Genomic DNA, 17,243 nt, shown 5'->3' on the forward strand with positions numbered 1-17,243 from the left:
AGCCCTGGGCTGGAGGTCAAGAGAATGATGTATTTCCCTAATCTTGCTCTGGCCCAGCTGTGTAACCTTGAGCAGTTCACATCCCCTCTCTGGACTCTCGTTTCCTCATCTAAAAAGGGAAAGATTGGGTAAAGCTAAATTATCTTTACATTTTCTTCTTGCTTTAAGATTTTATTGGGAAAATTGGGTTCCAGAAAATAGAGGGGGAAAGAATTGCCGAACAGTTCAATGTGATTATCTCTATGTTCTTTTTCTACTGTGCTTTTATTTATTTATTTTTCCAAATTCTACTCAATTTATTCATTTTTTTTAAAGATATTACATTAAAAAAATATGAGGTCCTCATTCACCCCCACCACTCCACCCCCAATAACACTCTCCCCCATCATCATGTCACATCCATTGCATCTGGTGAGTACGTCTCCGGGCATCACTGCATCGCTGACCTTTTTTCTGCCAATGTATAGCTTCTGGTTTTCTTTTTACATCAAGCTTCCCCAAATAAGATATCATTTCCTATACTTGGCAGCTTCTCTCTTTCTCTCTCTCTCTCTCTTTCTCTCTCTCTCTGTCTCTCTCTCTATATGTATATATATATATTTTAACTACAATACAGTGTGGGTTTTTTTTAGTTTTTTTTTTTCATTTATTTCTCTCCTCCCCACCCCATTGTCTGCTCTCTATGTCCACTCGCTTTGTGTTCTTCTGTGCCCTCTCGCACACTTGGTGGCACCAGGAAACTGTTTCTCTTTTTGTTGCGTCATCTTGCTGCATCAGCTCTCTGTGTGTGCTGTGCCACTCTTGGGCGGGCTGTGCTTTTTTCACACGAGGCGGCTCTCCTTGCGGGGCGCACTCCTTGCATGTGGGGCACTCCCACATGGGGACGCCCCTGCATGGCACAGCACTCCTTGCACACGACAGCTCTGCACGTGGGCCAGCTCACCACACGGGTCAGGAGGGCCTGGTGATGGAACCCTGGACCCTCCCATGTGGTAGGAGGACACTCCATCAGCTGAGCCATGTCCGCTTCCCAGAACAAAACATGGTGGTCACGGAGCCACTACTAGAGCCATCCCTGCTGCCCTCCCCAAAGGAATGCCACACTTTTCCTAGTGCTGCTTCCTTCAGCGAGAAAGTTTCAGCTGGGTGATCTGAGCCCAGTCTTTGGAAGTGGATAAGCCAAGGAGAGAAGTTAGCAGGCTCTTTCTAGGAACCTGTAAGGATAGTCTTAGAGAGTTAGAAGGAAGAGCTGAAAACCTCCTGTAATGCCTTCCAGCCAGTGGGTACCTTCCTGGGAGATGTTTGACTCTCTTGACCCTCATCCAGCTGCTGGTTGCCTGGCTAGAATGCAGCGCAGTGGAGGGGGGGAGTTTTTCCTTCAATTGTTAGCCATCACGGTACGTTTGCCAAGTCCCTAGCATCTCCTCTCCTGCGCCACCTGGTGACTTTATGGGGAAAATACTGGGCTAAAGAAACGTGTGACCCAAATGGCTTCCGACTTCATTTATTTGGTCATGAATTTGTATATTCTTTCATCCATCTATCAGATACTTTTGAGTACCTGCTATGTTTTAGGCACTGTGCTAGATTCTAGGAATAGAACAATGAACAAGACAGGGCACTTTGCTTCATTTTAAAAGGGGACACAGATATGTGGTTTTTAGAATGAATACAAAATGAAAAATGGGGAAACGGACTTTGGCCCAGTGGTTAGGGCGTCCGTCTACCACATGGGAGGTCCGCGGTTCAAGCCCCGGGCCTCCTTGACCCGTGTGGAGCTGGCCCATGCGCAGTGCTGATGCGTGCAAGGAGTGCCGTGCTACACAGGGGTGTCCCCCGCATAGGGGAGCCCCACGCGCAAGGAGTGCACCCATAAGGAGAGCCGCCCAGCGCGAAGGAGGGAGCAGCCTGCAGAGGAATGGCGCCGCCCACACTTCCCGTGCCGCTGACGACAACAGAAGCGAACAAAGAAACAAGACGCAGCAAATAGACACAGAGAACAGACAACCAGGGGAGGGGAGGGGAATTAAATAAATAAATAAATCTTTAAAAAAAAAAATGAAAAATGTATAATGGGGGGTGAGGTGGGGGAGGGTGTACAGGAACACAGAGTTGGGAAACCTGAGTCACACATGGTAAATCTGGGAGAGAGAGGGAAGACTGAAAGAGTGTTCTAGATAGAGGTAAATCTATGCCAAGTTCGGTCAGAACAAAAAGAGACCTGTACCAAGACCGGTATTGGCTGGAGCACAGAACACGGGGAAGGTGGTGAGAGATGAGGTTACATTATGCAGCTCCTCAGCCCTCAGCGCCATGTTAAGGACTTTAGCTTTAACTTGAGGGCAGCAGAGGGCTGTTGAGAGTTTGACTTATGGGCAGGACGTAATCAGATTGGCACTTTAGAATTAACTGCTCTGGGTGTGGGTGGAGAATGAATCAGAGGGGCCAAGAGGAGAAGTAGAAAAACCAACTGCAGTAACTTCAGCCTGAAATGGCAGTGGTCAAACCAAGATGGTGACGATGGGAATGGAGGCAAGTGGACGGAGTCCAGGGGACATCGGTGTGACCTTGTCTCTATGCCTCTACCCCAATCCTCTCCTCCCCAGGCACACTCAGGCCCAGTGGTCCAGAAGGCTGTGAGGCTGGTGCACTTGTTCCTAGCTCAGTGCTTGGCGTCTTCTGGATCCTGGGCCTGGGGGCCAGGGGCCAGTGTTGGTTTTTGTGACCGTTCTATGTGGAGCTGCCCTTCCTTCTAGAACTGTGGTTCTCAACTGGGAATGAGTTTGCCCTCCAAGGGACAGTTGGCAACACCTGGAGATGTTGATTGTCACAACTGGGAGCAGAAGTGAGTTCTGTTAGCATCTGGTGGGTAGAGGCCAGGCATGCTGCTAAACCTCCTACAATGCCCGGGACAGGTCTCCACACAAAGATCTGTCCAGGCCAAAATGTCAGGAGTGCCACTCGTTTTAGAACATCAGTCTGCGACCAAGGGGGTCTTTGAGTCCTCCGAGGCCTTATAGGTTTGCTAGACCAAAACACAAATTCCAGAAAAACTCACTTGTTGTCTTTCTTTCCACAGCTGAGCTCTGTCCGGGAGGCCCAGTTAGAGCGGCTGGAGGCAGCAGGACCCCGCGGGCTGGGGAGCAGGGAGCAGGGCCTCGTGCTGAGGATGGCCAGGCCGCCGCCGCCCTGGCTTCACGCAGCCTTCCTCCTCTGGCTCCTTGGCCTCGGCGGGGCCATCGAGATTCCTATGGATCGTGAGTCCAGCTCCATCCTCTTTTTCTGCGGATTTTTGGGCAGAGGAATTGGAGGGAAGGGAAGGTCAGGGGAGAGTTAAGACGATTCAGAGAACTTTGGGGAGACGGATAGTAGTAGGTTCCAGGATTTAGATTTTTTTCCAAAGCACTGACTCAGGCTCATGCTTGGAAATCTGAGACTGTCAGTTGCAGGGCTGGTCCCCTCAGGGCTGTGGCCGGGCCATGGAGCAGGACCAGGAGGTGGCAGAGTTGGGGATTCTGAGCGCCTCTCAGAAGTTCTTGCCTCCTCTCACCTCCCATGTCCTTCTGTTGTCTCGACCTGCCCGTAAAAGCAGATTCTCCAGGGGTCAAGTGTGGTGGCCTGTTCTTATTTGCCTTTGTAGGGTCTGACACATCCAGAGCTGGGCACTCAGGCCCTCTTGGCTGGGGTGATCAGGAGGATGGATGGGCTGGGGAGGGTTGGGAAGGGGATTTTCTCTGCCAAAAACCGGCTAAAGGAGACATTAAAATAGAGCCCCATTATGAAGCCACCGTAGGGGAATCAGGCCCGGATTCCTTCTGTTTGTTTTCAACTTTCCCACAGTAAAGTTGAAAAGTAAAATGCAGGCCATTCTCTTCCCCATGGTAGGGGTGTTATTGACCGTCAGAGTCATTATATGCGAGGCTTCAAACGCTGACCGACAGCGGGGACCCCCACCAGTCGCATCTGCTGCTGCACTCGTAGACGGCCCGTGGCTCAGCAGCCGTGCCCCTTGGCCCTGCCTTCGGTGTGTGCCACCTCTGCCACAGTCCTGACATTTCTACAGGATTCTTGGCATCCCAGTGCTGACGTGAGCTTAGATGAGAGCACACCGCCTCTGGCCCTTTACCTGCTTCACGGAATAGATGGAATCCATGTGATGCCAGCATTGACTTGGGCTCTCTCTAGGAAGGAGACGGTAGAGTAATACCTCCTCCAAGAAGTCCCCACTGAGCCCTGCAAAACCAGACTCTTGGTCCAGGAGTTAGTGCCATTTAACTCCCCCCACTTTCAAAAATAGCTGCCCCAGAAGAGTGGACTCTTCCAGATGGTAGAAAGCCAGTAGAAATTACAAGTGGCACCCAGAAGCTAGATGGCCGAGGCTTCTGCTGCCCTCCTGATAGTCCCAAGTGTGTGTGAGCACGTGTGCACATGTGTAAGTGCATGTGTGGGCATGTGCAGGCGTGTAAGCACGTGTGTGTGAGTGCACACATACAGGGAGGAAGGAGAGAGGAACTGTGTAAGGTACTGTTCCCATGGAGACCGTCTGCACTGCTGGCCAAGGAGAGTTTCTCATTAACAGCCCCAAGCAGACAGTCTAATAAGGAGCATGATAAGGCCACATCCCTGGAGAGAAGAGGGGGTGCGGAGGAAATTGGGTTATCAAGAAAGAGGTGAAGGCTCATTTCTCTTCTGCAGTTTTTCTTCACTCACTCATCTGCCACTTTGACTCCTGGGGCCAGTGGGTGCAGGGGTTCCTGCAAGGTGAAGGCTTTGGTGTCTGTGCTAAGAGCTGGAGCTCTAGCTCTAATATAATCCTAGGAGCCCTTCTCTCCATGTACCACCTTTGGGCAGAGAGCTGAGCGCGCCCTTCCCACCACTGTTTTCCCCCAAGGAGGGCTGCGAGTATCCCTCTCCCGTGATGCACTTATGGGAACTTGAGCCCTTGCTTGCTAAGGGTCAAACAGCAAAGGGGTGGTGGGGTCTGGAAAAGAACCCAGGTTTCTTGACCCTGCCCCCCCCAGCCCCCCACTTGAAAGCCCCAGCCCTACCTCTGGCAACCCTGCCTCCTTTTAGTCTTTGCTCTTTTTGGAATTCACTGGAATAATAATAATAGTAACAGCAGCTACCATATGCTAGGCAGAGAGCAGAGTGCCTTGCATAGATCATCTCATGCCATTCTCAGAGCTAGTCTACAAAGTAGGTGTCCTTGGCTGACAGGTTAGAAAACGGAGACTCAGGGAAACAACAGGACCGAGCCAGGCTGTAGCGCCACTCTGAATAAGGGGAAGAGGTGAGTCCTTCTGTGTCACCATTCCAGGTGACGGCCAGGCTGGTCAGGCTGTGCAGATACAGGAGATGCCTCCTGCTGGGAGCCTGCCCCAACCCTACTGCCACCCTCCAGCTGCTGCAGGTGCAGGGGTAGCAACATCTCCAAGACGAGTCTACGTAGGCTGTGCACAGACAACAGAGGGACGGGCCCTTCGGGGAGGACCCAGTCATCCTGGGAAGAGGCTCTCTTCAGCCGGTGTCCTTCCTGCTGGCCTTCTATGTTAGCTGAGCCCACCCTGCAGCCTCACCCTGGGCTGGGGAAAGATCAGGTGTCCTTCTTAACGTCCCATGTCTGTTGGCTGCGAGGGACTGCAGGGGCCCCGCCAGGTGTGGCCCTTCCCCTCGTCTGCCCCTTCGGAGAGCAGTGTCTGTGCCCGGAGGACAGGGACAGCGCTTCTGCTCCAGTCCAGCCTCAGCCACAGAGTTCGGGCGCTGCAGGCTTCCTGGAGGGGAGCCCCGGGCTGCTATACAATCCTGCATTGACGCATCCGGCCTCCAGCCTCCCCTGCTCCGCCAGTGGGGTCACCCGAACCCCCTCCCAGCCCCACTCCCCTCCCTCACCGGCCCCAAGGAGAACAGCACGACTTTTGAAAACATCAAAGGTTCGCCTTCTCAATCAACGTGGGCTTGCCAAAAAGTGAGTCTGCTGGCAGCTGGCCTCCTCCCCAAAATCAAGGCAGTTCAATATCTTTCTCCTAGGAACCCTTAGAGGAGAGCAGTGGAGGGACAGTTCCTCTCCAGCTTCATCCCAAATAGGGCCACGGGATGACCTCGACAACACACACTGAGAGTCATGCTCCATCCTCTGGGGGCTGAATGCCAGAGGCTGATCATATCAGAGCCAGGGAAAGGAAAGAGGCGCGGGAATCAAGAAACCGTGCAGGCTAGGCTGGCATCTGACTTCGCCCCCCACAGAGCCTGGGTGGATGGTTTTACCTCCCCCTCGGAAGCCACAAGAGTAAAATCATTCTCCACTTGAGATTGTCGTTAAGCAAGTTCCACAGGGGAGATGGGCAGGATGTGGCACGGGGCACAGGACCGGATGGGAGCCCCCCGTCCTTGTGCCTAGACCAGCTGCCCTGTGTCTTCTTCCTGGGCAGCCTGTCTTGTGGCCGATGCTTTCCCTGGGATGAACTCCTCAAAGCACTGTGGGGACTGCAGATGTCATTGTCCTTTCAGGCAAGCAGGCCCTCAAGAAGCCAGCGAGGCCGTGTGGGGCTCTGGACAGCACCCCGCCCACTCTGGCTGCCCTGAGCGTCTTCACCCCCCAAAGTCTCCTTTCTTATTCACCTATGTCCAAAATGTCCAGGAAATTCAAGTGCTGGCACCTTTCTGGCTGGGGTTTGTGAAAAGAGCTGTCGACCAGGTATCGGGGGAGCTGGTGCTCATTCTGGTTCTGCAACAAAATTCCTGTGAGATCTTAACTGGGTGACTGGGCTGCCATCCCCTGGGCAGTGCCTTAGGCTCTTGCAGCTGAACAGGCTGGGGGTGCCCAAAGGAGAAGCTTTGACGCCCACGTGGGCAGAGGAGAACCTTTCTCAGCCTTCCCGGCCAGGGTGAGGCCAGAGCCCTCAGCTGTCTGTGAGGGCTCACGAGACAAACGCACTGAAATGAGGAAACCAGGGGCCGGGCCTGGTGGCCAAAGGGAGTGGATCCAAGAGTTAGTCCTGCTTCTCCTGGGAATGGCCCTTCTCCCCATCTGCCCTGCCCGTCCCCAACCCCACTGGCTTTCGGTCCTTCCAGAATTACCTTTCTTGGACCCTGGCAGGACAGTCATGCACACGTGAAGATGGTGCCACGGGCGGCTCCACGGAGCATGTGTTCAGAAACAGATCTTGGCTTTCTCCCTGGGCTTTTCATTCCTGCCCTGGTAACCTTAGGCAAAAGGTAGAGCAGCCAAAATGCCTCCCCTGCCCCAGCAGGCCCCCAAAATAACTGAAAGAATTATTTTGAACCTTTCCACGAGTCTTGCTTTCGAGACTTCGTTTTCTGACGCTCCCCGCTTCCCGCCGCCCTGGCTGGGGGCTCCTCCCTGCATCTCCCCCAGCCCTGCCTTAACTCTGGCTTCCCCAGGCCACGCTCTCTGAGCCTCACGTCCTCTTCCATGTCTCTCTCCAGTCGGGTCTGAAGGCTTCTAGACGGCCTTGGTTCTGCCCCGATGCCAGCTGCCTCCCGCTTGTCCTAGGAGGCACCGACCCTTTACAAGCGAAGCCCCAGGCCCACACAATAGCCGACACCCACACCAACGTGAAATAAGAAGTTGTATTACTCTCAAATAGAATCATAAGGAGAAGGCATTTTTAAAAGTTAGAGCAGCACGTGTTCTTTTTCCTGCAGCCAAGACCCTCTCCCCCACAGCGAACATGCCACCTAAATCCCAGCGATTCAGAGCGTGGTCCACAGACCACCAGCCTTGGCATCACCTGGGCCCTTGTCAGAAATGCAGAATCAGCATTTTAACCAGACCCCAGTGATTCCTATGCATGCTGAAGTTTGAGACGCCTTACTTAAATCACACACACGCACGTGCTCAGGCCAGGTAAGGGCAAGGGAAGACTGGCGCCACCTACCTTTACCCCCTTTGCAAAAAGCTCAGAAAGGCTCCACTTCATCCCTGGAGTCTCTCACGCAAATGCAGGATTTCTATAGGTGAGTGTACTTCTGCCATGAGTAGGGCAACAACCACTCATCTGTCTCTAGAGTTTTCCAAACTGGGGGAAAGGAAGAGACGGTGGAGAAAGAAGACGCTTTCATGTGTGAAAGAAAGGAGGTGTAGTGTGAGAGAAGGGAGGCCTTTGGCTCTTGCCAGGCCCCTTGGGGCTTCCAAACCTTGGAGCTTTGCCCTGTAGCAGTGGTTCAAGTCCACTCCTTCCCTGGACCTCAGTCTTGCCCTCAGCATCTCCTTGCACCATTGGCCAGTGAACCCACTTTCCTCTATGGTGTCTAGAGATGACAAGCAGCATTTTCAGCGCCCAGCCTCTTTCGAGCAGTATTGCCACACTGACATTTGGACTTCCCTGGTGACATCTTCATTTGGTCAGATGCTGATCTTCCCACTCAACTACCTGGTTCCAGTGTCCATAAAACCTCCCAGGGGAAGCAGCTGTGGCTCAACTGATAGAGCGTCTGCCTACCATATAGGAGGTCAAGGGTTCAAATCCAGGGCCTCCTGGCCCCTATAGCGAGCTGGCCCACGCGCAGTGCTGCTGCGCACAAGGAGTGCCATGCCACGCAGGGGTGTCCCCTGCATAGGGGTGCCCCACACGCAAGGAATGCACCCCGCAAGGAGAGCTACCCTGCATGAAAAGTACAGCCTGCCCAGGAGTGGCACCGCACACACAGAGAGCTGACACGGCAAGATGACACAACAATAAGAGATACAGATTCCCATGCCACCTGATGAGAATGCAGGCAGACACAGAAGAAGACACAGTGAATGGACACAGAGGGCAGACAATGGGGGGAAGGGGAGAGAAATAAATAAAAATAAATCTTTAAAAAAAAACTAACAACTCCCAGGGGTGGCATCACCATCATTTTGAAGCATTGGCTGGGTCTCTCCCCTCTCCCCAGTCCTGCTCCGCTCTACCTGGAGCTCTGCAGCTGAGAGGAGAGCACCCCAGGCAGGGCCCTCCGCAGCCCCCTCTCCCTTCTCCCTGCATGCTGGGCACCAGGACCACCTAGACGATAAGTCATGTGCGATAACCGATGTTCTTTTTTTCTCCTCCCCACCCCCTCGCCCCCCAACAATGCTAACCCATCGGAACTAACAGCAAGCATTCAGAATGAGCGTAAGTTCCCCACCCGCCTCTCTCTGCTTGTCCTGCTGGGAAGTGGGAGGGCCAGAAGGAGGGGCAGGAAGAAGGTCAGGAGAAGGGATCCCCGAGGTAGTGGCCTCTGCACCTGCCTACTGTAGCTTCTGCCCGGGGCTTGACACCCGAGCCCTGTAGTGGATCCACACAGGAAGGAAGGAGACGTCCACAGAGTATCCTAGTGGTGGGAAAGGTGGAGAAACAGATGGGTAGGAGGGCCTTTGGACTGAAGCTGAGGTGTGCATCAGCCACCACCATGCAACATCATCTGTGGCTGGTACAGGGCTCATTTGAGCTCAGGACCTAGAGTGAGAGGAATTTCTCTGAGGGCTAAAACCTCTTTCTGCTCTGTCCTCATCACAGTTAGACAATCTCTTGAGCCTGCAGGGCTCAGAACCATCATGTCCCATAAGCTTTGGAAATCTAGCTGCTTTTTGTTCCTATGGTCATTCAGCCAAACGTTTATGAACAACTCCTGTGCAGTAAGCATGTTGTACTAAGCATTGGGATACAAGAATGGATCAAATACAAGCCTGGACTTAAGTTTCTCATAGGATACTATGGGATCTTAAAGGGTTTTTCTTCTGCTTAGCCTTGGACACCCACACCTTTCCTGCAGCCCACTTAAGGAACCGGGCCTCTAGCCTGGGGCAGTGAGCCCTGCTTACCCCCTTGTACAGCTGTCCCCCAAGCCAGGCACCTGGACAGGTCCCCCAGGCCTGACCCCTCCGTGTGCACTGTTGCAGTGTCCCAGCCCCCGACCATCACCAAGCAGTCAGTGAAGGACCACATCGTGGATCCCCGGGATAACATCTTGATTGAGTGTGAAGCAAAGGGGAACCCCGCCCCCAGGTAAGTGCACCGCCAGGTAAATCCAAGCCTGGTGGCGGGAAAGGGGCCTTAAAAGAGGACATCTAAACCACCCCCTCACCACTGGGCTTGGTGATGCTTAGGGAAACAAAGCAACTGGGAAATTAGATTTACCCATTTGAGAACCATCCACAGGTGCCTACTAGGTGGAAGACCTAATTTAGATATCTAGGAAATTTAGCTCATAAGGAAATGAGGTGGCTAGAAAATGTCAGTGGCTTGTCTAGGTTCATATCCAAAAAACAAGACTAGATTTTAAGTTTTCTGACTCTTAACGTAATAGTTTTTCCATTACTTTGTGTTGGCATCATCCACCCCATGTTTAATTTATAGGAAGATCCTCTTCCTGGCTAACTTGAGGCTTTCATTCTTAGCCTTTCTCCACTTGTTTGTTATGTGCTCATCGGGATAAAATGAGATTTCAGCAAATGTGGTTCAGAAGCCTGCTCTGGGCTAGGCTCTGAGTTAGACGTTGCTACCTGCATTGTCTCATTTGACCAACTGCCTGCTCTTTGGGGGAGTACGATGTCCTCATGAAGAGGATGTGAAATGGAGGCAAAGGTTTTAAGTACCTTTCCAAAGGTCGCCCAGCTTGAAAGAGGGAGGACTTATACCCCAAGCCTGTTGGTTTCTACCAAACAGTGAGCACTGGAGATATGGCAGATGTTAAGCTCTCAGCCTCCATCTTCAGGTAGCATCCACAGACTGGACCTTTCACCCAAACCTGGCAGGTGCAGGGCACACACCCAGGTCTGCAGGAGACAGTCTATCCCAGAGCTGGGAGCCCAGGCAGAAGCAGAGCTCCCTGGCCCCCGACAAGAATAGACAATCAGGGCTCCCTGGCCCCCGACAAGAGTAGGGGGCATTGACGGCTTTGCTGCCCCTTTCTCTCCCGCTCCTTTTCCCAGTCAGGCCATGAGCAGCCCAGGATGTGAGGCCCTGGTTGTAGCTGATACACAGCCTCTCCATCCTCCCAGGAGAAGAAGGAGACCCTGCGTTCTTGGCCCCATGGCTCAGCTTTATTAAGGCTGCTCTTTCTTGGAAGTCTGTCCCTCCTGGGCTACAGTGTGTGGCCACTGCTTTATAACCTACACTCAGTGAGCAGAGGCACAGATATGCTAAGCCATTTCACTTGGACTTCATAGTGGATTATAAAATTAAGGCAGTAAAAGGAGCAAGTCCCTAATATGTTTGGGTTGGGTGAAAAGCTCATTTGAGTCTGCATTCCCTGTAGGAGGCTGGGAATGTCCTGGGGGCGAGGGGGGAGAAAACAGCTGACTCTGGATTTTAAAAACTCAAAAGATCTTCAAAAGCATTTTTAAAACTCCTCGAAGAACATTGACCAGTGGCTGCTTGAGGATGTGCCATCTAGAACCATGATCCTGAGCCTTGGCTGGGTAGAAACACTAATGCTAGGGATCTGTTCCTAGAGGTGCACCAGGGTGGGACTTGGGAATCTGGATGTTATCAAGCTCCCCAGCCGGTACTGATGCTCAGCCAGGGCTGGAACCCCTGGTATGGCAGCGTGGTTATTTAAGTCAAGAAAGGCATGAGGCACTGTGCCTAGGACTAGGGATCCGAGATTCTCACCTGGAGCCTGGAACCCACCCTCTTTCTCTTTATTGCTTCTCATCCCCTATTGTCCACAGCTTCCACTGGACTCGAAACAGCAGGTTCTTCAACGTCGCCAAGGACCCCCGGGTGTCGATGAGGAGGCGGTCTGGGACCCTGGTGATTGACTTCCGCAGTGGCGGGCGGCCAGAGGAGTACGAGGGGGAGTACCAGTGCTTCGCACGCAACAAATTCGGCACGGCCCTGTCCAATCGGATCCGCCTGCAGGTGTCCAGTGAGTAGTGTGGGGCGGGGCCGAGATGCCCTGCTCCTGGGTAGACAGAGCTGGGCCTAGAGAGTCATTCCAGGAGGGGAGCCCCTGCCCTTGGCCTGCGGGAGCCTTGGGGTCCTCTCTGTCTTGCTCGCCCTTCTGCCTCTCAGCAGGTGTACATCTCCCTGCTCAGAAAGATTCCCTGGAAAGGATTCTTCCAAACCAGAATCATTAACAACTTCACCAGCCACTCTAGGCTTAGGAGGAGGAGAAAAGAGAGGAGACCCTGACGATGGTGCCCATTCAACCATGAGACATCTCCCACCTCTCCAGGGCTGCCCCTCACCCAGGCCCATGGACCAGTCCCTCTCTCTTGCCTGCTCTTATTCGTGTCTCCTCCTTTCCCCTCCTCGCATGCCCGCCTTTAACCCTGCTCCTGGCCCCGGGCCCCAGTCATCACCCTTATTTCTTCCCCTTCTCTCTGTTTCTCCCAAGAATCTCCCCTGTGGCCCAAGGAGAACCTCGACCCAGTTGTCGTTCAAGAAGGTGCCCCCTTGACGCTCCAGTGCAACCCCCCACCTGGGCTTCCCTCCCCCGTCATCTTCTGGATGAGCAGCTGTAAGTCTTGGGGGGTCTGGCTGATGTGTCTTGTTTATATTTTAATCTTAGGGAGTGGGGTGCGTTGTCTTTAGTGGAAGGGGCTTGCCCCGGGCAAGAAGACCTTGTCTTGAGGTACAGATGCCAGGTGGTCATGGGGCTGAGCACACAGGCGCCGCAGGGAGAGGCTCCTTGCCTGGCTCGGCTGCTCTTAGCTGGTTTTGAGTTTCCACTCCTGAAAGCACAAGGTTACGATGCCAACCCTTCAACGATGGACTAGTCAGCCCTTCAAATCATGTATCATAAACTTCCTGTGGGCCAGGCTGTGTCCTTGGTACTAGGGAAAGAGAGGAACAAGAAGGGCAGTGCCTGCCTTCACAGAGCTTACAGCCTAGTGGAGGCGAGAGGTTCCCAGCTGCAGGGCTTGGGAAAAGACAGCTACGCAGGCAGCACTCTCAGTCACTCGCAGGCTGCCAATAATTCCAGGAGGCACATTCTTTTCATATTTGAACACCTCTGAAACTGGAAGGCATCTTAAAATGGATGCTATGCATCCTTGACTGGTATGCATCTTATAACTGGCAGTGCTTTTTTCTTATGTATTAAAAGACTCAAAGGCGTATCTTAAAATTGATGACGTCTTAGATTTTGAAGAAATGGCACAAGGCCAAGTTCAATTTCATTTAATTCAGCAAATTTTTGAATGCCTACTCTGTGCCAGGTCCTCAGCTGGGTGCTGGGAGATGAAGATGAGAGATCCCTGCCCTCGGATGGCTCCCTCTGCTAGCATGAGAATTTGAATCCCTGGTGTGGGGAGCACCTGAGGGCTGGTGTTCCCTCCCCTGGCCTCAGGGTCAGGCAGGTCTTTCGTGGCACCAACAGGAGATAAAATAGTGTGGTGGACATGGTAGGCTGACAGGTCTGAATCCAAAACCTGCTCTCCCCTCACTGCCTTTGCAACCCAGGACACATTAAATCCTCTGCTTCCGTATCTGTAAAATGGGAATAAGCCCTACCTCAGGGTTTTGATGATTAGAGAAAATAATGTCAAGCTCCTGGTCCCCACCTGACCCTCTGTCTTCTCCAGAGCTCTCTTGAGCATTATTGTTGTTGTTACTATTACTACTAACCTCTCATTGTACCTCTGCTTCCTTATAGCCATGGAGCCCATCACCCAAGATAAGCGTGTCTCCCAGGGCCATAACGGAGACCTGTATTTCTCTAACGTGATACTGCAGGACATGCAGACGGACTACAGCTGCAATGCCCGCTTCCACTTCACCCACACCATCCAGCAGAAAAACCCCTTCACCCTCAAGGTCCTCACCAGTAAGTGCAGGCCTCCGCCTGGGACTGGGGACCGGGGGCCAGGGGAGGCAGCCCTCCAAGCCCAAGAGCCCGGGGCACCAGGTCTGACCTAGAAATCCTTCCAGCTCCTTATGTCTCAGCCATGTCAGCTGCTCCTGAACAACAGCTCTTGATTCTGAAGACTTGGGTTACACTCGGTCTTACCCCAGGCTAGTGGTTCATACACCTTGGTGGAATCAGAATTGCCAGGGGAACGCAGCAAACACGCGAAGGCCCAGCCGTGTCCTAGGTCACAGCCCTGGGACTCTGTGCTCCTCATTTGCTCTCTAGGTGATTGAGACACACACCGGAGTTGGAGAGCCACTGCTTTACGTGGCCATCTGGATGCCACTCAGGCGCTCAGCTTGACTGTTTCTTTTACTTTATGGTTACCTTTATTTCTAGAAAAAAAGCCATAGCAAGCACGGATATCCAAATTAGTGGCTACAGCATAACTTTTGTTTGATTTGGTAATACATATATGCTAAGCCCTATGGAATCGCTCTTTTCGTGAGTTGCAGATTTATGTTTTAATTTTATTTGCTTTGGTTTTTATTCCCTGGTTCCGTTTGGCTGGCACAAAAGCAAATCAGCATTTCCTGACCCATTTTCTCATTGGTGGCCCTCTGCAGAGGTGAGAGAAGCTAGTCACATCAGAAGTACACGTCTTGGTGGGGCCAGGCTGGCCTTGAGCTTTTGCTGCAGTCCTCAGCTTGCTCGGGACACTGAAAGTTGCCGATGTTGGTTTACGCCATGGCTTTCCAACAAGCTTCCACAGAGGAGCTGCTCCCAAAGACACCTCCAGCCTCTCTGCCTGCCACTGGGAACGTTGTTTTCACTACCACAGTCAGCGGGGACTGTGGGGGAAGCCGAGCAAAGGGCGCCACGGGGCAGGTGGCAGCTTCCACAGGTGGTGGAAAGAGGCAGAGTCCTGGCTTCCTGGGGCCCAGATGGGGTGGCTGACGATGCTCCTGGGTGGGGTGTGGGGAGAGGCTTGGTGAACTCACTCCTCTTTCAGGACGAGTAGGGATCCAGGACCCCTTGTGTTCTCTTCTTTCCTCTTCCATCCCTGCCGACCCTGGAAACTAATGGTGCTGAGCTCCAGCAGAGCCCATGGCCCGCTTTCCACCGTGACGCAGAGGTGGACCCCCAAGGAAGCAGTTTCCTTTCTGTCCTCTTCCTCCTGTTATTTGTTTTTTCCTTCCTCCTTTCTTCCCACGCTCCCTCTTCGGTTCTTCCCTTTTCTCTCCAGTTCTTTCCTCTCCGTTTCCCCTCCCTTTCTTACTTTTTTCTTTTCCCGTCTCTCTAGCCTCACTTTCCTGAACTCCACCATGCCCTCCGCCACCCGCTCCCTTCTGATCTCCACTGTTCTGAGTCGGTTGAGCTGCCCATGATCTGATAGCCCCCAGGATCCTGGCAGGGGTCCCTGGCTTCTGTCAGCATGTGCCCCACCACCTGGCTTTCTTATTCCTTATCGGGGCCAGGAAGACCCCCTGGAGAAGAAGGTTGGGATGTCTGCAGCATCTCCCCAGTGCACATGCTGCTGGCTGAGCCACAGAGGACAGTGCAGTCTGCCCAGGACATCGGGGTGGCCTTGGTGGCCAGGACAGGGCTGGCAGCACTGGGGCAGTGGGAGGAGCAGAAACGTCATGAGCAAGGTGCCACTGAGCTGATCCCTCCCTGGACAGCCGTCAGTGTCATCGCCTGGACCACCTTTCTCCTTCCCCGCGGATGATCACTCAAGTCAGCCTGCTGCTTCCAGAACCGAGTCAGGCAGACCCTCTGCCGTCCTGTGCACTTGGCAGGGCCGTCCCAGTCACATAGGAGAGAAGAGGCAGGGAGGTCGAGGTGGGGAAGGGGCTTCTGTGGAATTCAGGAGGTTGAGATTAAACCACGTTTAGGAGTTGGGCTTTCAAAAACATCCCTTTTTCTACCAAAGAGGGTGAGGGTCATCTGTTTCTGCCCCGTCTCTGGGACCCCTTTGCCACTGAAAACTCTTTCCTGATGGTGAGGCCCCCTAGGTGTAGGAGAAGAGCCCTGTCAGCTTCCCGGAGTTCTCCCAGGAACAGCTTTGGCTGGGAGTATGTTCTGGGCATCTAAGCCAGCCCTGAATTGGGTACAGTTGCTCAAAATAGCACAGTTGTGCTCTCTCTACTTTTCTGTCTGGAAAAGACACAGGCTTTTTCTTTTACCTTCAGAACCAGGTCTGGGGGTGGAAGGCAAAACAGCCAAGTTGGGACAGTGCCAAAGATCCTGTTCTAACCAGGTGTTTCTATCACTGTTTCCCCATTTGGGAAGAAAGAAATCTCAATCACATCTAATTTTTGATTACCTGGCATTAGAGGAAGGGAAGAAAGGTATATAATGCAAAAACGCTGCTCATCTAAAATCATTTTTTAAATTTGTTTTGGAGTGCAGTTAAAAACAAGCAGTATAGTTGGGCTAAAAAAGATGTACCTGCCCACCTTGTCTTTCTCAGGATACTTCCACTGCCGTAAGGGGCAGCTGTGGTGAGGCAGGAGGGTTATCCCCAGGGCGGACATTGACGCCTCAGCCTCCTTCCTCCTAATGCCCGAAGCTCAGTGACATTCTTAGAGGAGTCAGAAAAATCCCCCTGAATTTCTCAGGTGTGCTTTGGAACCCACAAGTTTGAGGTCAGTTCTGAGCTTGGGTTATTTCTCCACAACGACATAGGTTTCACCTGGTCGCATCGGAGCTTTCAGCAAGGGTCTTTTTGTCTATGCATGCCCACTGTCCTCCCCCAGGGCATGACCATTACCTCCAGGGACAGCTGCAGCCCCTCCTGCACCTTCGCCAGTCTGCCTCTTCATTCCCTTGCAGATCAGTCCCCACTTCTAGCTACAGATAGACCCAAGATGACTTCCCAAATGCAGTCTGGTCTTTTACAACAAACCCCATCTCAAGGGATAGTTCTGAATAACGAACACTTCCCACTGGATGTTAAGCAGATTTGGGATGCAGTGCAGTGCTAGTCTCAGGAAAGAACTTGCATATCCCTTTGCATTGAGTAGCGACAGGATTTGACGTGTCTTTAAAGATGCAAATTTTCTGGCATAGCACCTCTCCTCTCTCAGGCACTTGGACCATGTTCTGGGCGTCTCAAGGCTGTTGGCTTGGCTTTTCAATCATCTATATCACCCTCTACCCGCTGCTGGTACTGTCAGAACTTGAACCCAGTAGCTGGAAGGGGATGTTGGTAGACGAGTGAAAAGCTACTTGAGGACATTGGCTTGATTATGCATCCTATTCTAAAATGTCTTTTCATTGAGGATTAAATGCCCAAGGGTTTTAATTACCTAACATTGGAACCACAGCCACTGAGCTTTCTCCTTAAGCAATGTTTTCACCCTTAGCCAGTCTCAGCCAAGTCAGCAGATCTTTCCCAGTCCAAAGCATAGAGTTCACAGCTCTCTCCTGTCCCAAGTTCCCGTTCTGATGCTAAAACC

At 52.6% G+C, this 17,243-nt stretch overlaps 1 protein-coding gene across 25 annotated transcripts in view; it reads left to right on the top strand.

Moving 5' to 3' along the window:
• The window catches only part of NFASC (neurofascin), a 197,916-nt gene that overhangs the window by 120,937 nt on the left and 59,736 nt on the right, over positions 1-17,243 (top strand). For 13 of the 25 annotated variants that reach the window (XM_058275046.1, XM_058275051.2, XM_058275054.2 and 10 more), the window contains exons 3-8: positions 3,080-3,257; positions 9,102-9,119; positions 9,887-9,992; positions 11,660-11,856; positions 12,328-12,450; positions 13,588-13,758. In XM_058275046.1, coding sequence (XP_058131029.1) covers positions 3,170-3,257; positions 9,102-9,119; positions 9,887-9,992; positions 11,660-11,856; positions 12,328-12,450; positions 13,588-13,758 — 703 coding nt within the window. In that variant the 5' untranslated portion in view covers positions 3,080-3,169. The remainder of the gene's footprint in view (positions 1-3,079; positions 3,258-9,101; positions 9,120-9,886; positions 9,993-11,659; positions 11,857-12,327; positions 12,451-13,587; positions 13,759-17,243) is intronic. The other 12 variants (XM_058275047.1, XM_058275060.2, XM_058275061.2 and 9 more) reach the window with 1 other exon arrangement.

The sequence above is a fragment of the Dasypus novemcinctus genome, chromosome 13 (genome assembly GCF_030445035.2).
Source record: "Dasypus novemcinctus isolate mDasNov1 chromosome 13, mDasNov1.1.hap2, whole genome shotgun sequence".
In the NCBI taxonomy this organism is placed as follows: Eukaryota; Metazoa; Chordata; class Mammalia; order Cingulata; family Dasypodidae; genus Dasypus; species Dasypus novemcinctus.